This window comes from Phytophthora cinnamomi (genome assembly GCF_018691715.1).
Source record: "Phytophthora cinnamomi strain GKB4 chromosome Unknown Contig6, whole genome shotgun sequence".
NCBI lineage: Eukaryota > Oomycota > Peronosporomycetes > Peronosporales > Peronosporaceae > Phytophthora > Phytophthora cinnamomi.
In genome coordinates, this window is record NW_027150939.1 from 784,552 (window position 1) to 812,196 (window position 27,645).

Here is a 27,645-nt window from a genome sequence, read left to right on the forward strand (position 1 = left end):
AGAAGACCTCTTCTCGCAGCAAAGTGCCCGAATGGCAGGCACTTTGTCAAAGCTGGAACGCCTTTGTTGAAAACTTCAACAAGAGGCCGAGTGCTTACCGTGATCGGATTAAGCAAGCGCGTGATCGCTTCGAGACGTACTCGAAGCGTGGAAAGCTGGAGCAACTTCATGTTGCTGCTGAGGAGGCAAATGTGCCGTGCGCTGTGCCCGAGGGCTTTCAGTGCACGAAGTGCTTCCCAGGCGCGGTCCGCTTGAGCGACCGCGACCTGAACGGGTACACGTCGTTCCGTGTGCCCGAGAGTCTCAAAGAGCTCCGTGCTAAGTTCTTAGCACGTGAGGGTTCGGGCGCTAGCGATGATCGCAGCGCTCGTGTTACTTCCGCTGCGCCAGCGCGTACTGCTCCTCGTACGCCCTCACCATGTCCGGAACGTCCTCCAGTAAGACGTTCCACGGCTCCCATGTATCTCGATGGGGAGGAAATCCTCTCCAACGAATACGTAAACGATCCCCTTGAGGGTTCGTTTTCGGGATACTATGGCCAACAATCCGCTCAACAATCCAGCGGGTTGAGCCGCGGGCGTCACGGATCGGCGGTGGCGGGAACACGCCCCGGGTATGATCAGCCCCGGGCTGATCAGTATGCGCCTCTCCACGACCGGGTGATCGCCGTGGAGCGTCTACAGGGCGCTGAGTTCGCCGCCCTGAAACAGGAGCTGGCGAACCAGAAGGCCCAAGTCGCGGCGGTCTCGCAGACCGCCTCGAACATCCAGGTCGAGCTGGGGACCCAGATGAAGGGGTTGCTCCAGCGCGTCCGCGCGCTGGAGGAGAGGCTGCTCGTCGCCGAGGCCAAGTCCTCCGCTTCTGCCTCGGCTCCTGCCGAGGCTTCGGGTCAGCCGAGCTAGATGGCTCGTGCTACAGGTATGGCTTCAGCCGTCCGACGTAAAAGGTCGGATGGAGGCGCATGCTAGACGGTATGTCTAGCGTGTATGCGTTGCCGTGCCGTGCCAACACAGTGAACGGCCCGGTGAAGCGCGGAGCAAGCTTGCTTGCTCCGAAATCCGAAACTGCATGTCTAGGCAGGTTTTGTGTAGCTAACAAAACTAATGAACCAACTTTAAATTCATTTGTGTTGCCTCTGCCCGCATTGTCTGCGTTCAGCTTCTGTTGATCAACAGAAGCTGCTATTGTGTCTTGGACAAACCGAATTACGGCTTGTCTTTTGGTGATGAAACTGATTGCATCCGAGCTGAAGTCATTCAGCTCGCTCTCCGCTAGAGGCCCGGCCTCTGCGTGGTTCTTTGCGGTGTCTGCGCTCTGCGCAGACCCGTGGTCGTTGGCCTTGTTGTTGGGGGAGTCTGCGCCCTGCGCAGACTCATGTGGTTTGTCCATTGTTGCAGCTGACACTGTGCAAGTGTCAGCGGTTTTCTGCGGCTGCTGTATTGCAGTCGTAGATCCTCCCCCACTTAAAGTGGGAGCCATCACTCCGAGTAAACTCGGTAGACGTGGATGTCGCATGGCATTCAGTATGCCCTGTCGAGGCATGCACTGAGTTATTGATGGCAAACTCTGCCATCGATAAGCACTCGCTCCAGTATTGGAACGAGTGAGCGTAGCTCTTTAACATATCGACGAGCACGCGATTCACGCGCTCGGTTTGACCGTCCGTCTGCGGATGATCCGCAGTCGACATGGAAAGCTGGCTCCCAAGAAGTGTAAACACTTCTTGCCACAGATGCGCTGTGAAGCGCGGGTCTCTATCCGACACGATATCGGACGGTATGTCATGGTGTTTGAACACCATGTCGACGAGCAGACGGGCCGTCTGCTTCGCGGTCACCTCTGCTGGCACCGCAACAAGATGTACCATCTTGCTGAAGCGGTCGACGAAGACCACAACACCGGTGTTCCCTCCGCTATCCGGGGGAAGACCAAAGATGAAGTCCAAAGACATGGACTTCCAGCACTCCGACGGAGTCGGTAGTGGCCTGCGCGAATGGCGCAGGCTTTACGCGTTGGCATACCTCGCAAGCACGGATGTACTTGCGCACCCACTTATACTGGTGGTGCCAGTAGAAGTCGCGCGTGAGAAGGACATATGTCTTCTCACGTCCGAGATGTCCCGCAGTCGGGGCATCATGATATTCGTACATGATCCTGAGTCGCAGGTAATGGTCATTCGGCACGACAACGCGATCCGCGTTGTCGTCGACTGCATTGTAAAGCAGTAGTCCGTCGTGCACACGAAAGCAGTGTGCACGTGCTCGAAGGTGCTTGGGCAGCTTCTGACGGGACTTGTCTGAAGGCGCTGTGCCATAGGCCAGCAAGAGCTTCGCGTCCGCGTCGTGCGCGTACGCGGCCTTCACATCGTCCAACAGAGACGATGTGGGTGTGCTCGATCGCATGGCGTCAATGGCATTGACGTCAGCAGCTTTTGCGTAGTCCGGTCGACGTGATAACGCATCGGCCACTACATTCAATCTTCCGGGTTTGTATTCGACCCGGAAGTTATACTCCGCAAAGAATGAGAGCCATCTTGCCATTCTTTGTGATATGTGTGGCGACTTCACTGCGGTGCGCAGTGAAGCATGGTCGGTGTAGACCACGAATGGTCTACTCCCAAGCAAATACACTCGGAACTTTGCGAGTGCGTACTTCATGGCAAGGAGTTCCTTGTCATGCACCGGATAGTTGCGCTCAGCTGGCTTCAGCTGATGCGATTGGTAGTAGACGACATGATCACGGCCCTCGTGATCGTGCTGCATCAATGCGCATCCGATTGCAAAGTCGGATGCGTCACATACGACGTGAAATGAACGATCTTGGTCAGCTACTGCCAAGATCGGTGCCTCAGTCAAGCCCCGCTTGACTGCATCGAATGCCTTTTGGCAATCGGTTGTCCAATTCCACACAGCTTCCTTCTTGAGAAGCTGTGACAGCGGGCGGATCTTGCCCGCATAGTCCTCCACGTACTTGCACAAGTACGTGGCCAAGCCAAGGAACTGCCTCAGTTCCTTGACACTTGAAGGCTTTGGCCATTCATTTATCGCTCTGACCTTTTCTGGGTCAGGGCGAACACCATTCTTTCCGACGAGACACCCGAGGACGGGTATCTCGCTCGCCCCGAAGATACACTTCTTCAGGTTCGCGTAGAGCTTATGCTTTCGCATAAGCTCAAGTAGCTTCCGGAGATGCACCCTGTGCATCTCTACGTCGGTCTTCCCGTCCACAGCTCGGCTGTGGATGAACACATCATCGAAGTAGCTCGGTGCGAAGTCGCGCACCGAGCGCAACAAGTGCGTCACGCACCTGTTGAAAGTCGCACGGGCGTTCTTAAGCCCCTGTGGCATTACTAGCCATTCCCAGAGCATGCCGCTTGGTGTGCTCACTGCAGTGAGAGGGATATCGCTCTCACGCATTAGGATTTAATAAAATCCATCTCGCAAGTCGAGAGCACTGTAAACGGTGCTCCCGGCCATCGAATCGATGATAACATATTTTCGCGGTATCGGCGTCTGCGCCGGTACCGTCGCATCGTTCAGCTTGTTATACGCATGAACGATGTGCCATCCGCCCTGTGGCTTTTTGACACAGAACGTCGGAGCACTGTGCGGGGACTTTGATTCCCGCACTTGTCCTGCTTTACGACGACTTTCAAAGAAGTCGTCGATCGCTTTCACTTGCTCTCGCGGCAGTGGCCACTGCCGCGTGACACAGTATTTCGTGCCCGGCACGAGATCAATCTCGTGCTGAATGCCCTTATCCTGCGGAAGCTCCGCAGGAATCTCTTCCGGGAGTACGTCTTTGTACTCCCTCAACAATTCGTAATAGGGACTCGACTTCAGCGAGTCCCAACCTTGTTCCTCGAAGCGCTCTCGCTTCGTCTTCGCACTGAGAGTGTCTTCACTCTCAGTGGTACTTCCCATGAAGAGCTGCCTCAGCTCTTCGCTCTCGCTCGCCGTTCTTTCGCTGTCCGAAAGAACGCAGACTTGCTCGATGCGTCCATCGTGCAAGTCGCGCGTGAAGCGCTTCCAGCTCATGGCTGGAAGCGAAGTCAACTCCGACGCCATCGTCGGAGGACTAGCGAGTTCCATCTCACGATACTGGAATCCAGTATCGGTGCGCGTCAAGACGCTTAGCGTCTTGACATCCGGCGTCACAGCCTCAGTCTGCCCAGCAGACTGTTCTTGTTGCGTCTCGGTCCCGAACCGAGACTTGCGCAGCGTTCTCCGTATGCGCCGTCTTGTTGTTGTGCGGAGCCGGGCTCCGCACAGCTGTTCTTCTGGTCCAGGCCCGGCCGTGGACAATTGTTCGCCGGCGGACCCTGTCCGCGCGCGCGCGGTATCAAGCCCGGCTTGACCGCATGGCGCTTCGTCGTGCAACCCGGCTGCACGACAGCATGCAAATTGCGTCAGTGCGGTACGTTTGCAACCGTCCGCACTGTTTGCAGCGTCAACTCCCGGAGTTGACACGCCTTCATCACCTCGACGCCATTCATTGGCGGAGCCCCTCATGACCGAGGGTGCGTCGGCTCCCGGAGCCGACGCGCCGTTGTCGACCTGACCTCTTCGGGTCAGGGACTGTCCCTTACACGCTTGAACGTGGGTGTTGGTTCCCGGAACCAACACATCTTTTTCTTCCGACGTCGGCAGCATTGCCGACGCGGGTTTCGCTTGTGCGCGCCCTTGCGCACTTTTTGGGCACTCCGGGACAGCGGCATAAGGCGCTGTCTCGACTGGTGAGCCGCGCGCACCTGCTGGTGCGCGCGCTGCGGTAACAGGGCCATCGCTCTCTGTTCCGCTGTCGCGGCCGAAGCGCACGAGCATGCGCTTCTTCCAGTCTATCACCGGATCATGCCGTGCAAGCCACGGCATGCCCATTACTACGTCGAACTTATCGTCCAGGTCCAGGACGATAAAGTGTTTGACAAACACTCGTTGTTTGTACGAGAAGCGCACGTTCACGACGCGCTTCTCGGTCTTCACGATGGCACCTGTTGCCAGTCGTACCTCCAGAAGACTTCGAGGTGTATCTACCTCCTCGAAGTCAAGTCTCGACAGGCTTCGTAGTCGAACAAAGTTGTTCGACGCGCCTGAATCTACCAAAGCTCGAAGAGAGTCACTCGCTCTCTTCGAGTAAACCTTCAAGATGACTAGGTTCGGCCTGTCATCTTGTTTCTTGCAGTGAGAGCTGGTCTCACTGGGGGCTGCAGTCCTCAGTGTCACGTGCCCGATGTCGGCACGCGCGACGGCATTACCAGTAGGGCGCCCCGCGCCTACTGGATGTTCGCGGTTTTTGTTGGTCCGCGGCGATGCCTAGCATCGCAACGACGGCCACCTCCAGGGGGCATGGGAGCTGTGCACTCCCGTGCAAAGTGACCGATCCTTCCGCAACGGAAGCGTCGCACGTTGCCTCCCTGCTGCTGGTAACCAGCGGCCGTTGCATTCGAGAGGTCCATTGGTTCCGGACCTCCCGTCCTCGCTACCGGGCGCGGTTGCGGCTTCGGTACATTTACATGGAGTTTAGCCTGCCGCAGGCTAAACTCTTCTTGCATGGCAAGAGTGATTGCAGCTTCGAGAGTACTCGGGTACTCTCGGAAGAGATAGGTCTTCACGGGCCCATCTCTAAGTCCTTTCATGAACGTGACGACCTTGGTCGCCTCGTCAATCGGGTTAGTCACGATATTTGATACCAAATATCGTGCGCGCTGCGCGTAAGCATGGACGTCATGCTTACCCTGCTGCAGGTCGAGGAACTCCGCCCTCGACCGGAACTCGTTTTGCGGGGAATCAAACGCTTGCTTGAGCTCCTCTTTGAACACTTCGTACGTGCTGAAGCACGTAGGATCGGAGAGTCGGCGTCCATACGCCCAACTCCTTGCGCGTCCGCCAAGGCAGGACATGGCGAACGCGACCTTCGACAGCGGGTCGACGATGCGTCGAGCCGCTATGGCTGTGTCGAGTTCGACAAGCCATCGGAGGAGAGGCTCGCCCTCTCTTCCCACGTAATTGCTTACGCTCAACTTTAATGGTTGAGCACGCGGTGTCGTCCCTGACGACGCCGTCACTGAGGAAGCAGCATCACGCTGCTCCTTCATGATGAAGCCCAGAGCAACACCATGTTGCTCCGTCGGCGATAGCGTACACAGCATCGTGGCTATCGCCGCTTCTCCAATGACTGTTGACAGTCGTTGGAGGGCCTCCCACTCTGGGTCAGTCAGGTGGGGGCAGTCAGCGCGTGCAACATGCGTTGCAGGCGTGTTGGAGCTCTCCATGGGCACCTCCGTGCTCATGTGGTTCTCGGCTCCGCGTTCGTACACCGCGTACGAACGTCAAGCAGTCGGTCGTTGGACGGACTACAAAGTGCTACCAGGTGTAGTGGGTCTAACTTGACTCACTACTTTAGCTTACACGTTGCGCAACGTGTATGAGGAAGCGTAAGTACTTAGGTTAATTATATTTGAATACACAAATATAAGTTAAGTAAGAAAGGATTCCAAGTGACTTAGATTAGGTAAAATGAGAACTGTATTGTTTGTAAATTGATCTTCCTCTAAAATCTGCTAAAAACTGTTTATCATCTATGAAAGGGTTGGCAGCGGCTGGCTGTCAGAGCCCCGCTAATATGCATGTCTCTGATTGGTAGAAAGATGCTGCTTTCTACCAATAGGATCTTTGGGTATGTGTGGACCACTCTTTGTGGTGGTCCACTTCAATGTATCCATTGGTGTGTCTTACACCAAGGCGAGGAAGTATCTAAACCTTTTAACAGATAACCTATCTGTTAAATTCACAAGTGGCTTGCAGCCACTTGTGCGTGTAACCCCGTTACAGTTGAAGTGTAGATGTAGCACTTTAGAAATGGTACCCCGGTGCGAATATTGCTCGGTTGGCTTTTGTGTTTGCTAATAACGTTACTACAGATTCGCGCTAGTCAAGAATACTCTTATTCCGAGATAAGTATCCTCGGAAGTGTCTGACCTCGATGTTATTGTATAATAATAGTGGCCCGGGATTACCCCGGTCGATTCAGCGTTTTTGGGTTCAATTTGCATCTTCCGCCACATCATTCGGATAAAGGTCCACCTAGCGGTCTGGTTTTATGCTGAAACAAAGGGCAACGCGTATGCCCGTGCCTATTCCAAGAAAAGAAAGCTCTTTGACGCTGACCAAAAACGTATTCAAGACTCCAAGTGGCTTCGTGGTCGTGGTGGTCAACGACTACGAGAAGCATGGCTGAAGCTTTCGAAAGCTGCTAAAACGCGTTGGTTCGCAGCTCATCCAGATCATGATTTCAAAGGAGAGTCCAACGGAATTCAAGATGACAGGAAATCGAGGAAAACAACAGAAGGGGCTGCTCGAATTGAATCCGCAAATCAAGAAGAGAGCCATCAACCGTCTCGGGCAGCCACCAGTACACGGAATTTACCTATACGACAGACCAATGTCGATCCAGAGCCTCAAGGAAGCAAAGTGCTCAAGCAAAAAAATGCAGCTTTTGAAGAAACATCGGTCAACCTACCATCAAGTAGTTTGTGAGGAAGAGAATCTGCCAGTAGATACGGCATACAATCGCGGAAACATGACCGGGGTGATCACTTCTCTAGCTTCGGGCGTTCAAAACGCCATCCTGCTTGCTCGCGCGAAAGATAACTGCCAGACCCCCGATGCCGTTTTCAAAGCCGTGTGTACAAGAGTTTTTGACGTTCTTGCTGGAGAAATATATTCATGCATTTACGGTAGGATTATGCGGCAAATCTATCTACGAGAAAAATATCCACCTCAACTTAGAATCGATCACCAGCGCTGGTGATCTTAACAATCTCCAATCTCGTCGTAGTATCCTTGAAGATTCTGGATGTGGCTTAAATCACCAGTCGTCACGCGTTGTAGACGCCGCCATATGACGTTCCTGGGATCTGCTCGAATGGTGTGGTCACCTTCCTCATCGCTTGAGTCTTCGTAAGGATCAGCCGCAGAAATAATCTCAACATCTGCATTTGGAGTTGTATCAGGGAGCACCACCGGTGTTGGCAGATGAATCGGAAGTCGCTTGGGGGCTAAAGCTCTTCCGATGTCGATGTCATACTTCAAATGTGCGTAACGTCTCGCAAGTTTCTCCAATCCAACTACGAAATCGGGCAAGTTAGGATGCGGTACTGGAAATGCTGCATTCATTTCACGATTGAATCTCTCTAAAGGGTTGTTTGTACGGCTCACCGCGTCCCGGCGAATCGGCTCGATATTCCAAAGAACTGGTGGAAATCTTTCTATCCAGGTTTTTTCAAAGTATCTCCAGAATTTTGCCCATGGAGAAGATGAAAGAGAAATACCCCCCACCGCACATTCTCGGGCAATAGTAGATTTAACCCACGCAATACCCTTGGGTTTGACCTGTTCCTGCTTAATCACGGTGAGCATATCCAGCACGCCAGCTCTCACGGCGATCTAGCATTCACGATCCGAAATGCCATACGATTTCATTTTGCGTCTGCAAGCCTGTTTAAAGTGAAACAAGCAGCCAACAATGTTTGTGTCAGGGAAATGATCCCGGATTGCCCGAATCAATCCCGCTTCAAAATCACAGTAGATGAATTCCGGATCCATAGCGTAGTCAGTCTCGTCCAACACCAATCTCATTGCGTGAAAATACATCGCATATTTCTTGGATGTACACAAAACGAAAGCAGCCGGGAAGTATGCCTTCGTGGAACGATCATACGTCGAAAAAATCACGCACTGTTTAAACTTTGGGGAAACTGTTCGAAACGTTCCATCTACAAACACGTTTGTCTTCTTCTGCTTAAGCATGTTCAATTGTGAGGGATGGCCCCAACCCAACAACCGCTCACGTTTTTTGCTTTGCTTGTCGTAGTACGAGTAGTGGAACATCATGAAGTTTGTTGCAGTAGCTGCTCCCGAGTCGTCCAGAACTTGACACCACGGTGAAGTCTCAATTTGACCGTAGACCGACCCGCCAAACTCCTCGGTACGGGCACGGTTTACTCGGCGCAAGACCTCTTCCCTACGCAAACCGGTAAAAGATACGTTCGTATCTGCAATTCCGTAAAACTTAGCTCGCACTGCGTCCCAGATTGCGTTCCGGGTTGCGGTAGAAGTCACAGCCAGATGGCCAACGTACCGCCTCATTTCTTCAGATACGTCAACATGTGTGTTAGGAGGTGAAGATTCATTTCCATCTGGGAGTGCACCACGACCACATATGTGCGGCTCGAAGTTAATGTACCGCTCCACACTAACCACATGCTGACATTTTCCCTTGCAACCATGACGACCCCGGTAATGACTACAGCGCAAGAATATTTTGTTTCGATTTTTGTTCGATATCGTGTATTTGTATCCACCAACCCACACATTTGTCCGTCCGGTTCGCCTGTTGATGTCAGAGTTGGCTGTATCCGGTCGCTGAGCAAAATGGGCCGCCAAATCTGTAATTATGTTTGGAGGATTCATAGCACGTAATTGCTTATCACCTTCATCGAATCTGAATTCAAAGTCCTCGTCAAAATTCGAGTGAGTACTCGATACGAACTGCGCGTGCGCGTCCAAATTTCCATTTGTCTGAGAAATCTCTAACGGGAGGGGGTTCAAGATAAACTGCATCGTGCAAGCCAAACTCCTAGTTGTATTCACTTGATTTTCGGAGACATTCGCCCTAACAGCAATATCACTCTGTAACTGGCCTCCATCTTGTGCTTGCGCTAGATCCACGACATCAACACACACGGCGAATGTGAGCTATGAAAACATTGGCACTTCAACTCAATTCACATTACCTGAATCCACCCGCCGGTTTCTCCGATTTGGAGGTCGGGCAGGTGATCGGCGCCGCGCCGTCCTTCCATTTTCTCCGGTACGCCGGGCTACCCCATGATTCCTACGGGAGCGCAGCTCCATCTGTTGCTATTGAGCGAAACCACAAATGCACTCTAGCGCCGCTTAAGCTAGTGTCCGTTTCATAACCAATATGAGATATACAAAAAATAGTTTTTCCATTTGGAGATCAGCTCCGATGCAATTGTTGTATTAGAGCGTAAATACAGACCTAGAGAAAAAAAGAAGCCAACCGAGCAATATTCGCACCGGGGTACCATTTCTAAAGTGCTACATCTACACTTCAACACCCTATAATCACGAAACAGCAGAATTATGCCACTGCAGGAAACTTTACACTCGTATATTACGAGTTTGCTCTGATAGAATTGTAGTATGAATGTGTACATTCTTATTATATACAGCAGAGCCCTATCATACCAATATTTTCAAATGCATATCTGTTGGAATATCTTGTCGAACTGATATGACACTTCTGTGAGCATTCAAATCACAAAGATCATCAGGATTATTTAGTAAAATTTAAAATATTTATTTTTTAATAAATGTTCTAGCATGAGCAATACTTAGCCTGCGCTTTTTCGATCTCTGTCCGGCGTGTGCGCCATCAGTGCTCTTCTTCGCAAATTATGGATTCTTAGCCATCACGTCTTCAGTAAAAGCCTTTACTTCATTCCTTAACATTCGTGAATTAAAGGCTCGTCCATCCATCGCGCAATAGGCCCCCAGCACTTGAGTCCATGAAGTGTCCGAATTTTTACGAGTACCCGTGTTCGCCTGAGTGGCGTATAGATAGGAAAATAATTTACCCTCTCGAAGAATAAATAAAAATCCGTCTATGATACCCCATTGCTTCGTGGGAGGTGTCCCAGGTGCGTAGCCAAGAATTACAGAATGGTATACTAATGGACCGACATAAACCACATCTCCAGGACTCTGCACGATGATCACTGTGTTTGGATCTGAAGCCATTCTGTTGAAAGCCTCGTTATCACATCCAAACGAATTTTTTTTCGCACTTTTAAAGTCCTTGAAAGCAATCCATATTTTAAATGTGTGTTATAGAGAGGGTGGTATGTAAGCCAAAACTCGTCCAGCATCCATGTGCCCAGGACTCTCCCTATTACCAGCTTGTAGCCAACACTCTCTAGCGAAACAATATCCTTGGTTTAATTCCAAGCGAAACGCGTCTTTGTATGCACCGATGTGCCACGTACACTGATCGGGTGGCGCGCTTTGCACCCGCCGTCTGGTGACCATAGCGCGCTGGTGAATTAAAGTCGGTACATCATCGGTGCTCAAGGCTTCGTAAAGATGAGCAGGTGTCTTAGGAATTGGCGTATGTTTTTCCGAAAGGACAATCTTGTGATGAGCATCACGAAATACCAGTAATGGATTTTTGGTTGAGTTTAGTGTCGATAGGGTGAATTCGTTGTCGCAATAAAAGCTAATGGAGTCGTCAAGTTTAGCTGCAATAAGCTCACGGTTGTAGTTGACACTACCAAGTTCTCCATCCAAAACAATCTGCTTTAATGTATGTAAATCATCCAACGACAATATTTGTTTGCGGACAAGCTAGACAAATCTGCATAGCGATATATTAAAATGAGCAAAAACAAATTTCTTTGCCTCGCGTTATATTTCGTACCTTGCACAAGCTGTACAACTAGGTAGAAAACGAGGCGGCTCTGGGAACCACTGCCACGGTGGCACACTCACGTGAGTCCGACCAAATGCGTGTGTTCGTTCTATTTGTGCTTCAACATTTATGACACACTAAGCAAATGTCTTTTTTTGGCTGACATATGATGTGTATGTGTAGAAGCCCAACCAAATGTCTATTGACCTAACCAACCAAACGTTTATTGACCTATCTAGACCTGACCTGGCATTGACCTCTTTCGGAGGCTATCAATCAATTTCACTTTGGGCAACCCCGTCTTTTTGAAGTTTGTGTCGTGAAAGTAGAAGCTGAACCGCAGCCTCACGCTGCGCAGTCTCTAGCTGAACCTTCTTCAAGGCTAGATCGATGTCTGCCTGCGCTCGTTCACGCCTGTCCTTTGCTTCTTTCAGCTGTACATCCCTCTCCTTCAGCTCGAATTCACGAGTTTGATTTTTTATCACTCGATCTCGATGGCTTTCACGGGCCTCAAATGTTTTCGTCTGCTGCAATAGAAGCTCTTCAACGAGGTTCATTTTACGTCTCTTGTCTGGTCCAGCATCATGTATCATAGCCAATGGACAGCGCTCCCCCTCTGGCCAATCTGATCATTGATTTCAGCATCATCAGACGTGATTTCGGGGCGGGCCGACGGGCGGTCCACCATCGTTGTAGCGCGTAGTAATATGGACAGCGTTTCAAAATTGCAGCCCATAGCGTAGCCTCGTCCGAGATGCCTTGGCCAGTTGTAGCAAGGAAGTCTTCAGCTTTCCGGAAACTGGTCTCCAGTTGACTAATTTTCTCACGCACGCCTGCGTTGTCACGGTGCTTGATGCCAGCAGCTTCTAAGCGCGAAATAATTTCCTCGAGCAGGGCCTGCTTCGTCTTCCCGTTTGCCCGATGAGCCCCGCGCCACTTGTCGTACAGGTGTCCCCGCTGAATCTGCAAAGGTGGGACCAAAAAAACTGCGAGGTTATCATATCTGCACAGGTTGCGCATAGACGCTAATGTACTGCTTTTATAGACGCTATTGTACTGCTTTCACTACCAGAGATTTCTTACGGGTCTCCGTCGACCTATAGCTCAGCAAATCAATTTATCGCACAGAAGAAAAGTTAATCAATCAAAACGACAGATTAGTGCACGTGATGTTGCTGGTTTGCTTTACGGTACTTCCATTCAAAAGTTTGAGGGGTCGAGCAGCATGCAGTCGCGCCCTAACCAGTTGTGTCGCTACTGCGGCAATGATCCGTGCGAGTGGGAGCAGTTCGGAGAGGACATCGTGGCGAGCCTACTGAGGATGCTAACATCCGAACAGCGGCGGCGAGGCGCGCGCAACCCGGACGCCGTGTCGCTGCAGCTCTACCATTATCTTAAGTACGGGTTTTTAGCCAAGCACCACACGCAGCAGCTGCCAGTCTGCATTCGCCAACACCTCGGACTCGTGAATATGCAAACGTAGGTAATATTTACATTTTATCCCTACGCATCTGGTAAGGTAAACTCATCTAGTTTTGTAATGGTTCTGTTCTTTTTCAGCCGTGGGCGGCCTGTAGCAACTCCATTGGCAGCCGCTATTACTTCGTCCAGTGCGGATCGAACTGTCAGCGAGCGTGATGTAAACGCATCACGATAGTGAAAGGCTGTAAAGCATTCCACGTGGTAGCCACGCAGGCACGCAGTGCACCAGTACTTAGATTTTTTGGAGACCCCCTGAGCGAACAAAGGTAGCAGGTTAGTTTTCCGTTCGAGTGCTTGGTGGAGTTTGGTGTGAGCATGTGCTGACTTGTGTCTGTGCCCACAATATATTGAACAGGCTGTCGCTGCGGTGCTGCCTGCCGTTTCCGCCGAACTTGTTGAAAGTATGGTGCAGTCATGCTGTCAGCGACTCGACGCTTGAACTCGCGCAGCGTGACCTGCTTGCAGTCAGGCGGGGCTGCTTTTTTCATTAAGCAGAATGCGTTTATCGGCGAGAGATCCATTGCCCACGTAAAGATGCTCATCTCTAACCGAGTTTCCTTCCGCCGAATTGGATTGGTGCTTCGGAGTTGATCAACTCTATCTACCCCGTTCATAAAAATATTGTAGACAGCTATAATAGCTGGCACCTGTAGTATTCTGCGATGCAAGTTCTGTTCACTAGTCCATCGACGAATTGGAGCGAGGCCATGGCACAAATTAATTGCCTCTTGCGATGACCCACTCAGGACGCGTTGGGTAGGAGTTCCACTAAGATCATTTGAATAAAACACAACGGGCTTCTTGTCCAAGAAAATAATGTAACCGGCATTCTTTGCGATTCTCATGGTAGGAATGAACTCCGTCCTTTTGGAGGCTGGAAGCTTCTTCTGGGCATGTTTGTGAGCCTCTTGAGCTTTACTCCAGTCAGGCTGAACGTCGACAGCAGCAACTAGCTCCCAGCTGCCGCGAGGCATTATTTTCACACGAGCAACAGACATTGCAATTTCGATCTCATTCCACTTCCCAATTTGTGACACCTTACAGGTTCCTATCATACGCACTTCTCCATCCGTGAAAGCTGACACAGCTTTTGCCAATGCATGTCTAGTATAGAAATTATCACAAACAATGATCCGGCGGCCTGCAGCGGCCTGGTGTATCTGGGTCATGTGCCCAACCATCGCTACCCACAGAGCCGAAGCTGAGTCACGTGCCACTGAAATATCATCTCGCGATAACGTCCGCTCAAGCGGCCTCCGTAGTTCAGGAAACATGCTGTAATAGCGCTCTGCCGGATTCCTCGGTTCACTATTGCCAGATCCATTGTCGTTGATAGTATGAATGTACAAGCTCTCCCACCCAACTACAGCGTAAAAACGTATGCCGTACTTATCGGACTTACTCGGCATATATGTCCTGGCGGACGATCGTGCTTTAGTTCGTACTGTGTTCTCGTCGAGGCTTGCAGCACCAACCGGAACAGCAACCTCCGCGAATCTACTTTGGATATGACGTAGCAGGTCTCGACTATGCCACAGTGGATCCATCAGCTTGTAGGTTTCGGTAGCGCTACCAGGTGCATGAAATTGGATGTTAGATCGTATACATTCAAACCTGTTCCGGGCCATAGTCTCAGCCACGTCCTTCTGCCCCAAAAAAACGCTTCTCAGACCAAAATTCCTTGATTTCTGTTAAGGGCAAGATGCCCATTGCGATCTCCAGACCCAAATACGCGTCAAACTCCACTGTCGACACCTCAGCTTTCCCACTCCCGCGCAACTTCGTATTCGTCCAGCCTCTAAGAATCTCTCGATAGGTGGCGCTAAAAAAAAGCGAAAATAACCCAACTTTTTGTCGTTCTACAAACGCTCGGCGCACTTGACCTAATTGAACGATGTGCAGGTCGCTTTCGTTAGCGATGCCATCGATATAGGCGTTCCCTGTTCGACCGCTTGGTGCAGCGTGCGTCGGCGCAGCCTGCATTCGTGTTGCAGCGAGAAGATCGCTAGCTTTAGCCTCCACGTCAACGTTGTTTGAGCGTGGAGAGGGGGTATCCTCTTCCAGGCCAAGGTCCGTGTCGATCTCCCAGTCTCCGGTGTCGTCATTGGCTGCATTGAGCAGCGCCTCTAAGTCCATTTTTCCACGAGGGTGTGGGGGGGGATCTGTTGGCTAGATGAGAATAACGAGCATGGCAGGTCACGTGAACTGTTTGTGGTTCACACGGTAGTGCATTTTACAGGTTCAGGGAGACCTGTTAGGCTGTACAGTGCTTTGCCGTCGTCTCGTAGCTTTTAGTTTTGGCCAATCGCATCTTGCGATTAGACCTCTCATGGGTCCCTATGGACCTATAAATCACTCCAGCCGGCTGGTAGTCAAAGGGTTAATGTTACGGATCGACATAAGCTGAGTTTGCGCTAGATACGATGCCAGAATGCATCCAGCAGTTCCTGATAGTGACCGGAGTTACAGCATTCCAAGCCTGTGACGCCCAACTTAAGGCTGTGTAGATTGAGATCTTCTCCTGCGGCAGCCCTACTATATACCGATCAATGCTATCCTCGACCTTAATGCGCGTGAAGTGACTCCTGATGCACGCAATGATGCCCTGATCTAAGATACAATGTTCATTGTGGGCCTTTCATTTTCTACCGATCTAGCAACTCGATGTTTCCCACAGAGACATTTTCCCGCAATTACCTTACTAATTCAGTACGTCTCACCAAACAGCTGTGGCAAATCTTGCGCACTGGCAGACTCCCGCACACTTTGTGTTCGCGGTAGATAGCCGATGGCAGTTGCAGATTCAGCGTGGACACCTGTAGTTGCGTTCTGCCGTCAGCCAGTCCAGCACCACTTGAATTGAAGTCTTCTCTCCATACACTCCATCTTTATCCCAGAAGATTGATTTCTTCTTGCCCGTGCGAGCTTCCCCCCGGGGGGTTGCAGGAGGCTGTCTCGCTGCGTTTGCTTGTCGAGATGTGTTTTCTACTTCCTCTGCTGAAGAAGCGTCTTGAGTAGATCCCTCATAGACGACTTGCCCGCCATTTTCGTCCGCCATGACTGCTGTACGTGGTGATCGCCCTGCGCTTGATGTGCTGTTGCGACGTTTGAAAGCTCTCTTGGATTCCAAACGATCTAACCCCTGCGCCGGAGCTAGGGTAAGATCGTTTGGAATCCAAGAGACGACGGACCAATAAAACGCGAGCGGGTTGTTTCCGAGTGGATACTATTCTCTTGGATTCGCGTCTGTAACTACCGCTAATTTGGGAAGGGTTACCATCTGATACTACTGTAGTAGCTAGTAACTCAGATCGACCCCGTGTATTACTATCAACTACTGTCGCGCACTTGAAGAAATCCAGAGGCGTGTGGCAATTTACCGCTTCCACAAAGCAGGAATTCTGATTCGCCCCCCACGCAAGCTCACGTGAATCACTGCTTGATTGGAGACGGATAGAGCGACCAGTGGGGTGTCTAGGTCCAGACAGCGTTTACAAGACCTCAATCGTCACACAAGCAACCCGGTCGTCGTGCTGGTGACGCCAGTCTTGCAGATCCAGACTTCCCAGCCCTCAATCCGCAAGTTTTCAGCAACACCAGAACCGCCAGCAACGACCAAGAACCCTCTTGACCTGCCACCCTTCATCCCCATGAAGTGCGCTAATCCCGACTGTTCGTTCGCCGAGTTGACGACGACCGATCCGTGTGTCGTCTGTAAGAGTGGCGTCCATCACCTGTGCAGTAAGCCGACAGCGTTCTGCAAAAGTGGCTTGAGTACTCGACGGACTAGATCGCTGTGGCACTGCAGCGATCAGCGGAGGAGAGGATGAGCAAGAACGAGTTTACTTCTTTGCTGATGGTTCGTCGAAATGGAGTAGTTTGCTGGTATGTGCAGGCCCTCTGCGAGCATGTGGACATTCTTCGTTGGTTTCCCGATGTCGGTCGCGTGAAGTTTCCATCTATCGCGGCCTTAGCACGCGTTTGGCTAGGGCGTTCTAAGAGCGTGTCTTCTCTACCGGGGGATTTATGATGAGCAGCCTTCGGACGAGAACCGACAACGAACGCGCGGAAATACAGGTTCTTCTCAAGCATAATCGAGCGGAAATCCGTCGTATGGGACTTGACAGCGATGGATACAAAGACCTGACGATGCTGGAGGTCGACTACTGAAACTACTAGGAATTACTGGAAATTACTACGGCAATATTACTACTGTGACGGAGATCTCCTGAAATGATAGTAATGTTACTACAATAATTTGGAAGCCACAGCTGCCCTATTAACCCCCCCAGCGCGAGCGATTTTGGTTGCGCCTATTTACCCAAACCCTATACACGTTACGATTTATCATCATGATGGGCATCAATACTGTACCCAATAGTTGCAAACGTGTATCTTGTCATGACCCTAACCCAGTGTAGCCATAGCTTCACTATCACTATAGTTGCAAACGCGTATCTTGTCATGACCCTAACCCAGTGTAGCCATAGCTTCACTATCGTGTATCCGTCTCGCAAACGTGTATTCTGGATACACGTTATCGTCTCTAATGTGTCGTTTGGGTTGCAAAAACACAGCGGAGTGTACATGGTCCTGTCCATATACGTGTTAAAGTCCTGTGAAGAAAACCAAATGACTATCAGCAATGCATCAACATATTGAAAGAAAGTCAATTGAACTGAAGAACTGGATGTCACTACGCTAGTGCTCATCTCTGAGACGGCGCTTGCGTTGCTGAGGATGACTGGAATCGCTACCAGAGTCCGACTCTTCAGCTGCTTGGCCGCCGGCACTTCCTGCAGAGTTCCCTGGTTTCCGAGCGCGGATCGGTCCTCTGTCGCCGTCGTGAGAATTGGGGATCATGGTGCAGTTCTTCCAGTGATCATGCCAGATATTGAAGCAGGTAATCGTCTCGCCTTGACTCGTGTGTTTGATCTTGTTGCACAAGAAGACTCGCGACGCGTCAGCATATTTCGACGCTGTCTTCAATTTGCAGGTACCACAGTAATAGGTGGTCTCGCCGCCACGCGGCGTGCTAGGGGGTTTCAGCACTGAGCACACTTTACACGCGCGTTTGCGGCGCTTCCTAGTCGCCTCGGAATTACCTTTCCGCCACTCATTCGTCTGGAGGGGGATGTGACCGGCTGCAGCTTGGCGTCGCTTCGTGGGGGTCGGCTGTAAGCCGCGTTTCCGAAGGAGTTGAGCCCAGTCTTCTTCGCGAAGCTGGATTAGCTCGAGATGAAGTCTCTTCAAGAACTCGACATGCGACGCCTTCGGCTTGCCATCCACAGCGCGCCTTTCGTTGTAGAGAATGAAGGCATTGATAATGGCTAGATCGATTAGACCTAAGAACAACGAACGGTAGTACTTCTTGTATCGCCGAGCCATCTGCAGCGAATATCTACGACAAAAGTGTACGGTACACGATAAGTAAACACGACTAGCATGTACATACACGATATGAGGACTTACCTTTGTAGGCGAAGCTGGTCGTGCACATCGACGCCTCCCATGTAAGTCTGGTAGTCCTTTACAACTCTTGGCGCCATCAATTCCGCTTCTTTTGCGGTTTGTGGATCACGACGCACAATTCGGTCTTGCTCTCCACTACCCCCGTGGCAAGGATATGAACCCCCTGATTATCATACCATCGGATCGCCTTCATTACCGGGACATGCAGAGACTCAGCCACTTGATAAGTACCTCTCTCGATGTTCTTTGGCCACTTGTTTGACGCTCGTAGCCCGTTCCTCAGCTTCGCTGGGATAATAGCTTCACAGAACTCTTGCTTGTTCATCATGATGGTTCCGATTGTATAGATCTTCATAGTCAACAGCTGCATGGCGAGAACCACAGACGTGCAGAATCTGTCTGTGACAATGAGGCGGAAATCACTCGGTCCGGACGGCCCAAATACTTGCCTGAGGTTGCGGACGACTGCTGCCGGACCGGACTTTTCGTCAACAGGTGTGCTGCCATCTTGCATCTGGCTTTTGCCACAATAAACTTCAAAGCTGTATCAGACACATTACCATGAGCATTGGCATTGTATCAGACACGGTAAAGGAACTTAGAGCCAAAAAAAATGAGCGTGCCCGAAGGCACGCTCATACTTACCGAATACAGTAGGCCGTCTGCGAGGAACAAAGCATGAAAAGCTAGGTTCCCCATTTGTGAGGCTTGTCTTTCATGAAGACCCGCATGCGGTTGAACGTGGAACGTGACGGGAGCATCGCTTCATCGAAAGCCATGATAGGTGGCGGAATGTAGTGGGCCTGGAAAGTTCTTTGCAGAACGTTGATGACGGACCGTAATTTCCAAGCTCGGTCCGTGCTTGCACGCGGGTCTGCATTGCTACTAAAATGGAGGTTTCGGGATATGTGAGCAAACCGATCGGGTTTCATGAATGCGTTGAAGCAGCCTCTCGGGATAGCGCCTTCGTCCGTAGTCTTCCAGTGGTGCTCGAACTTCTCTTTTTTTTGGTGCAATGGTGCTTGCAATCAGAAGCCCGATGAACATGCAGAGTTCCCGGCCGGTTATAGCACGTAAACGTTCCAGGGCGGCCTTGATTTGCTCGGGTTCCTGCACTTGAAAGGTGGGACGCTTGAGTTTGCGAGCTTCCCGCTTCGCGTGCTGTGCAGCTACTCGTGCATCTAGGTTTTCTTCGAAATAATACATGCTTTGTTGTGCGATATCATCCCACATGGACGGAGGCGCAAACAGAAAGAAAGACCTACACGCGGTTTCAGCAGCTTGAAGTGCCTCTGGCGCTGGGCCAGAAGCCACATTATAGATATTAGGGTAGTCACGCTTGATCCAATCAGCACGGTGGGATTCGTACGGTTCGTGCATGTAAGGGTGAGGCGTAACATTACTCGGTTCACGCCACCCATTGAACTTGATGTCCGACAGCACGTTCTTGCACACGTTGCCACGGGTGATCTCGGCAACACCGCCCACAGCACCAAGCAATGAGGGCTGAAAGTGCAGATCCGGAGCGGTTCCGGCATCCTCGGCGGCAGGTTCGGTGGGCCCCAGGTCATCATCGTCGTCGTGCACGGAATTCACGTCGTTCTCGTCGTCCGAATCGAGCTTGACGAAGTCTTCAGGCTTTTCACCAGGTCGAACAATATTTGGATCATCTAACAGTGTATAAAACACGATAAATGTTAGGTAAGGTGTATCATTAACGTGTACATACGATGTAGCCTTGCCGTTATAAACTGAATGATTCGACTCTGTTTCATCGACATCACCTTCATCGGCATCACCGTCAACTGCACCTCCTTCAACTGCACCTCCTTCATCGTTGTCGCTGCACTCAGTCTCGGAGGCTTTGTACTCACTGTCCGACTCGTTCGCCAAGTTGAATGCGTTTCCGAGGTTACGACGCGAGGGGAGTGAAGCCGCACCACTGCCACACACAGACAAAGTACAGGTTCTCATTACCTCTGGCCGAATCATCCATGCTTCATTACAGCCCCTACCAGAGGTTGACGTGCGCGTACGGGAGCCACTGGACGACGGACTCGACGTTGGAGCATCTTCATCCATCACATGCGGTGAAGTGGGAATCAGTTGTCCTGAAGTATCCGGGCTATTCGGCACGATACGATCATTCGGTTTGGCAGAAGCTGTACAACACATGATAGCGTGAGATCAAAAAGTATAATACAAGAAAGTTCACAAAAATGTACCATCAGTCGATTGAAGCGCAATGGCGTCCAATTGTTCAGCAGCATTTGGGTTATTCGCTACGCTGTGGTCATCCTGTTCGGCATAAGCTGTACCAGGCACGATAACGTCAGAACCGTAACGTGTATAATACAATCAAGTTCAAATACCATCCGCGTCTTCTTCTCTCGCATTAGTTCCGTCCTCAGCGCTTGGGTAGCTCTGCGCAGCAATTGTTTGTGAATACGCATGCCGGGCCTTGTCTTTCTCTCGCTTCACCTCCTCTATCACCACATAGCAGGTGTGAGACATCGACTGCTAACTGTAATAGACGCAGCAACTTACCCAGGTCCAAGCGGTCCAAATAGCGCATAAGCATTTCTTCCCCGACGAAGAAATCCACATTCTCTAAATCCTTCTTTGTCTTTCCGGGTTTCAGATACGTGAAATCGTCCGAAAGGCCCGTAGGGCGCTTTGAGTACTACCCGAGCTTCTCCAGCTCTCTCCATCGCGCTTGGAACGCCATTTTGCAGCAGGAAGCTGGGATGTCAGTACTAGTCGCGGAATTCTCAAATGAGGCCAGAAATGAATGGCAAGAAATCAACCTCATATAATTAATATCAAACTGATGTGGACCACGCCATGTCCTTTGAAATTCAATGTTCAAACATGTGGGATGGTGAGATTAGCGGGAAGCACCACTCACTATCACACCTAGCCCGCTTTGAGTAAAAAATGTATGAGACCATACAAACTTTAGGATAAAAAATGCTTAAGTTGTATAATACAGCTTAAGCATTTCGTGATATCGTGTCTAATACAGCGTCTCGCGGGGGTAATACAGTAGTTTGCGGAAAATGCATGTTAGTGTTAATCCCTGCTAATAAGGCTTATGTAGCAAGATTTGTGTGACAATTTTGTGATCGCACTTAATCGAGTGGTGTGCGACTTTTGGAGTTAAAGCTCTTGAAGTCCTTGGACTCCAAGTTGAACTCCATGACTGCGCGCTGATTCAAACGCTGAAGGCCTTAGCTAGGTGCAGACAGTCAAATACGGCGCCATAGCCCAGTAGAATGTGGAGATGTATAGGGATATCTGTTAGACGCTAACGCGCTGGCGTCGAACACGGGTCGCAGTGTCAAGAGCTCGAGCTGTGTTGCGGTGCCTGATGTGGGCTCTTGAGGCTCAGGCATCGCCTCGCGGCATCATCTGAGTCGATGCCTCGGAGCATCATGGAGGGATGCGAGAGACTGCCAGATCGGCGGCAGAGGCAAGGCACTACGGACGTGAACTAAGTCGGCTTTGGGTACATATAGGAGAGCACAGGCTCTCAGTTACTCGTTTTTTCTGCTTCGCTAAGCCCTGCATCAATCACCTTCCATTTCTACTCCTCGGGCGCAAGTCCTTTCCCCTACCCTACTTCGCTTCGCTCGCCGCCGCCGTCTTCTTCGCCAACGACCTTCCATCAGGTTATGATGTCCACAACGGCTTCGACGGTCACGACCAAGCTGAAGCAGTTCAGCGGAACCGGGTTCCCCCCAGCTTGGGGTGCTCAGGTGAACCTGGTGCTGGAAATCAAAGGGCTGTGGGACGCTATTCAGATGCTCATGCCGACGGAACATGAGCTGAAGCTTGAGCGAGATGCTGCGGTGGCAGTAGGAGCCGGAAGGTCACTGGCGTCGGGGACGCCGTCGTCGTCGGGGACGACACCTGGGACTGAAGCAGGAGAGGTACCAGCTGTGCCGTTCGCTACGCAGTTGCATGATCGCATGATCAAGCAGAAGATGGCTGCGTCGATTATCCTCGCCGCACTGAGCGAGAAATTTACTGCTGAAGTGTATCTTCTCGACCACCCGCTGACCATGCTCCGCCACTTGCGCATGACCTACAATGTCAAGTGCAGCGCTAGTGTTGGCGCGGCGAAACATGACTACATCGGGTTGTACCTCGATGGAGATGCGTCAATGATCAACCACATTCAGAACACGAGACGTGTGCTGGACGAGCTGCAGGTGCAGCATGTGGTTATCTCCGACGACGAGAAGCGCCAGAATTTCATGCAAAGTATGAGGCCTGCGTGGAACGGTTTTGTTGGTGTTCTCGAGTCATGCGGAACATTTGAGATGATGGTTCAACGGTGCCAAGCTGAAGCTATCCGCCGAGAGCAACAAAAGCATCGGCGTGCTTTTGGGGATCGACAGTTGCCAAGTCCACTGCTGCATTCAGCGCTGAGCAAACGGCTTGAAAACAGAAAACGGTCAAGTCAAAAACAAGATATGGGCAAGGTGAAGTGCTTCAACTGTGGCCAGATGGGGCACTTCGCTCGGAACTACAAGTACGAGCGCGCGCATCCGAAGGCGGAAGCTGCGAGCATGGCGTTCACCGTGGACGACGTGTTCAACGAGAACAAGAGGACCTGGATCGTGGGCAGTGGCGCTACGAGTCACATGACTGATCATCTCGACAACTTGACCGATGTCAGCACTCTAGCGGAACCCCGCGTGCTAACGGTAGCGTCGGGGGATAGCTTGGCAGCAACGGCAATCGGCCAAGCACCACTGCTGAAAAACGGACGGGAAGTCTGTGAGCTACAGGAAGTACTGCTTGTGAAAGGGCTCGCCCGCAACCTGGTATCGCTTGCTGCTGCGTCGCGTCGTGGCATGACTGTCGAGTTCAAGGATACGTCGTGCATGATTCGCTCGCCCAATATGGTGTTACGCTGCTGGCGTCTCGGGAAAATCCGCCAAAGTACGTGGTGGAAGCAGTGAGCGAAGTGGCGGAACACGCCGTGACGGCTGTTGAGACAGTGCACATTGCGATGTGGCATTGTCGCCTTGGGCACCGGAACACACGCAGCGTGCATAAGCTGCTGGAGGACCTGAAACTACCGTGACAAGGTATTGTCAACCAGTCGTGTCCGACGTGTGTGAGCGGTAATGTCTTGTAGGAACACGCGCTAATTTATATAAGGCACACTTCCCCACCACCAACACCCGCCGAGTCACCGAAGACTCAATGGGCTTGTTAGGGTTAGAACCTGAAGGTCCAGAAACTTTCCCTTGCACCGGGTTGATGTTTCCCCTGTGTACCGAGCTTCCGCTAGTCGACCGACGGAAGACTCAGCGTCACTAGCCACGAGCAAAGGCTAACACGCTCTCACACACAAAATATACCTCGCAGGCCCTCAGAAGGAAGGGTCCCGGCCTTTTACGGCGTCATACGAGGGTGCCAGAGCTATATTACGGCGGGAAGAATAAATGGAGTGCGCTCTCGCTCCTCCACTACTTGGTGACGACTCGTCGCTACCAATACACTGACCACTACTCTCTTGGCCCTGCCAGGGATGAACACACGCTCCACTAGTAGATGTGCCCACCGACAGTCATAATTCTACCTACCAGGTTTACCTTAGAGCTGCAGGTCGTTCACTGCAGGCACCGGTGTCGCCCTTGCGTGGTTGGGAGGAAAAGCTGTTCTGTTATTTTCTGCCCGAAGGCTTATCTTGTCTTCTCTTAAGCTTCCTAGCGATCAATACAAATATCAAGTATAAACGCGTCCGTTTTGGACCGCCAATTGTAACCTACGACTCTTCGGCCCTTCTCTGCGACGTGACGGCGCTACCGACGACTCAAACGGCCGCTGAAACGCCACCGACGACTGGGGACAGGCGCCGACGACTCATAAGTTCGGATCTCGCCAGTAAGTTCGCACCGTACTTTTGCGAACTGCAACCGCCCGCGCTTGACTTGGAACCGTCGATGAGTCATCGCCACCGACCAATTTAGGCCAATCAGTGACCGGGGAGTCTGGTCCAATGACTGGCGTTGGGTTGTGACTTGCCAGTTGGCGCCGGTGCCTCGAGTCTTCTGCACACCCTGTCTCGGCTGCATTTTTCGACATCGCAACTGCCCCCCACCACTATGCGAACCATTTTCGGGCGAGCGTCGTGGTGCTCCTTGTGTCCGCGTTAACGCTCGTGGTGTCCAGCAGGTCTCGCGAGCTTTGCCTGCCTTGGCTCAACGAATGTACCCGTCTCTCGTAGTCTGTAATAATCCATCGATCTTGTGATTTCCATCCAAATTGGTCGCGTTCAGTCTCCATGTAGTTATGCAATACTGCAGTAGTCATCTTCGTCTGTGGCTTGGGCTGCATTGCACCAAGTACAGGTCATGGTGATGACGAGTCTTCGTCACCTATTCGCTTCAATGACTGGGACCATTTGCGGGTAGTGACCGCTATTGGCTCCAGGATTGGTCGCCCAAAACGATTTTGGGCGCATACTCGAGAAAGAGAGCTTGCTTCATCAATTTCATCACGCCAACATCAAATCCATGTCGCGAGTCTTCGGCAACGCTTGGATCGGCTCGGGACGTTAGTTGAATGTCATAATTCCACATCCGCTCCATTTGAAATCGTGACCTGGTGACCCGAGCTCGCATTTGAACTTGGCCCTGCCTCGGAACATATGGTTGTGTGGGTGCCCCTGTCTCTTGGTGGGCAGTGATTTGCCCCGCTCCATATACTGCCAGATGCCGTTGCCTGATACCATGAGAGTGGTGTTCTTGCCCTTTGTATGAGTGCTTCACCCAGTAGGCGGACGACTTGTTGTTTGGAGTCGTCGGCCACGGTGGCATTGTCTTCGGTGGCTTGCTGCGAGGTCTGATTGCTCCTTTTTCTCCTCAGCTTGCGCATGAGTCGTCAGCATAGTGGCGAGAGCCTCCGTATACATAAAACAGAATCGGGGCCATTGGGCTAGTCACGCATCGTCGCGATAAATGTCTTTTCGGGTACCGCCAATGAGTCGTCGGGGGCACGGGCAGGTATTGTTTGAGTCATCGAGGTATGTCCCGGCGCTCCGTTTGCTTGCTGTACTTCCTTGCCATCGTGTGCCGTCGACTCACTAGTGCTCGAGTCTTCCTCAAGTGCTTCCGAAGATATGGCAACATCCTTTTCGGCGTCGGTCACCTCCGCTGAGTCGTCGGCGGTGGCAAGGAGGTTCCGGTAGTGCTCTTGCACTGTTGATTCCGAGTCGTCTTCCAGCGGCGAGTCGTCGGGATTGTCACTTCCGTCGTCAGCATCAACATTTCCGCCTTCTTGCCCCTTAGCGACCGCTTCTGGACGTCGTAGGATGCCCCTGGGCATTGGATAGCTCGGTCGATCCACTATCGGTTGTTGTTTGACTAACCACTGTTGAAGGCGTTCAGCCTCCCACTTCAGCAGGATCTCATCACGCGCTTTCTTGTCCGATTTCTGCACCGACCACCATCCCATACGCTCGCCGGGTAATAATCGCACTGCAGTAGCGAGTCGTCGGGGCATGTCTCCGTGCACTGCACTTATCAGCGAGTCATCGGCAGTATCTCCAATCACTTCATCGTCATCTTCTCCACTTGTAACACCTTAACCGAGGCTTCTGCCTCTCTCCTCTTCAAGCACCGCCGTTATCACATCGTTGCCTTGCTCATTTTTCGTCCATTCGCTCTTGCCCACGAAAGCGTAGATACACTCCGCTTCAATCGCAGGCTCGGCTAACTGTGGCAGCCCGATTGGGACCAACCCAGTCGTAGTTGGCGGGCTGCCTAGTTTAAATGGTCCGAAAACAGGAGTTCTTGGAGCTCGGGTGTGAGGTCTTTCTTGTCCACCTTGGACTTGATGATCTTGGTGATTTCTTGGAACACTTCACATTTTCCGGCGTCGTGCACTTGTTTGCACAGCTTGCACCGACGTCGGCAGTAGTGCGCCGAGTGATAGAGGCCCCCGCAGGCTGCACACGGCCCATACTCGCGAGGTTTCTCGTCGCGGTGACCGCGGTTCTGGAGCCGATTGTCCCGGTCTTGGCTGCGCCCCGCTGAGTCACCCCAGGGTTGTCGGTTGGCGGACCGGGCGTACGTGCCTTCAGCGGCGACTCGTCGTTCGTTGTCATTGGCTGCCGCAAGGTAGTCGTCGCTGCCGTCCGACGAATAGCTGTCACCCCAGGCTTCGCCATAGCACTGTGAGTCGTCGAAGCCGTGTTCGCTTCCATCTTCGCTGTTGATGTCGTCATTATATCGGTGGCGCGGGTGTTGCAGATCGCTCCGAGCGTCCCACATGTCCCATCCATGAAGTTCGGCGATTATGTCGTCGACGGATGCTTCAGATAGGCTCACGCGAGGCTTGCTGCGTGAGTCGTAGCGACGGCGCTCATAACCTCGTTCGCGTCGGTCACTACGGTTGTACGCATCTCGCGAGTCGTCACGGCGGCGTTCATCACGTCGGCGAGTGTCTTCCGAGCGTTCATGGCGGCGCGAGTCGTCCCGACGCCTGTCATCACGTTTGCGAGAGGCATCACGAGCTCAGGAGTGAGACAGCGACGACTGGCGGGACGAAATGCGCTCGTCAATCTTCAATATCGCTTGGATCATTTCCTCCAACTCATGGATATCTGAGATACGCAGATGGCACAGGCGCCGTTCGAGTCCTCGGTCACCGCAGGTCTCGTGGAACCTCTTGACATGGTCGCGTGCTATACGGCCACTGCTTTCGAACCGGATTCCGGCGTTCCTGGCATAGCCATTGATTCGGTTTAGATAGTTGCAGACATGTTCCTTGTCTTCACGCTTGGCAGAGTAGTAGCGAGTCTCCGCTGACTGGCTGAGCTGGGAGCAGTAGTACTTGATGAAGGCTTCGCTCAGGAGACTCCAAGCTCGGTTGGTCTTCTTGGGCAGTTGTCGATACCAATGCAGAGCGCCGTCCCGAAGACTCAGCTCGAAAGGCATGCACCACTCATTAAGTGATGCACGAGTTCCATTCATCTCGTAGACAAAAGCACGAAGCCACTGCATCGACTTTTCGCCCTTGTTCCTGGTGCCCGAGAACGCTTTGAGCTGCCCCAGGGATCGATTTGTTGCCACTTCGATCCTTGGGGTTGCGTTCAGCAACTCGAATTCGGTCACTTCATAGATTTGACGCAGGTATTCGTTCGTCTGCGCCCTTCCATCACCGGTGAAGTCTGCTTCTTCG

The 27,645-nt window shown here is 51.8% G+C and overlaps 3 protein-coding genes across 3 annotated transcripts; 2 read left to right on the forward strand and 1 right to left on the reverse strand.

Annotated features, from left to right (window-relative positions):
- Positions 1–12,715: 12,715 nt before the first annotated feature.
- Positions 12,716–13,147, forward strand: IUM83_07429 (uncharacterized protein; the record flags this gene model as incomplete). Its single annotated transcript, XM_067931724.1, has 2 exons — positions 12,716–12,969; positions 13,051–13,147. The coding sequence occupies 2 exons, from the start codon at positions 12,716–12,718 to the stop codon at positions 13,145–13,147; spliced, it is 351 nt and encodes a 116-aa protein (XP_067799153.1).
- Positions 13,148–19,717: 6,570 nt separating this feature from the next.
- On the reverse strand, positions 19,718–21,025 carry IUM83_07430 (uncharacterized protein; the record flags this gene model as incomplete). Its single annotated transcript, XM_067931725.1, has 6 exons — positions 19,718–19,742; positions 19,814–20,114; positions 20,481–20,606; positions 20,670–20,756; positions 20,817–20,930; positions 20,992–21,025. The coding sequence occupies 6 exons, from the start codon at positions 21,023–21,025 to the stop codon at positions 19,718–19,720; spliced, it is 687 nt and encodes a 228-aa protein (XP_067799119.1).
- Positions 21,026–22,118: 1,093 nt separating this feature from the next.
- Positions 22,119–23,414, forward strand: IUM83_07431 (Retroelement pol Polyprotein; the record flags this gene model as incomplete). Its single annotated transcript, XM_067931726.1, has 1 exon — positions 22,119–23,414. The coding sequence occupies one exon, from the start codon at positions 22,119–22,121 to the stop codon at positions 23,412–23,414; it is 1,296 nt and encodes a 431-aa protein (XP_067799120.1).
- Between the last annotated feature and the right edge of the window lie 4,231 nt (positions 23,415–27,645).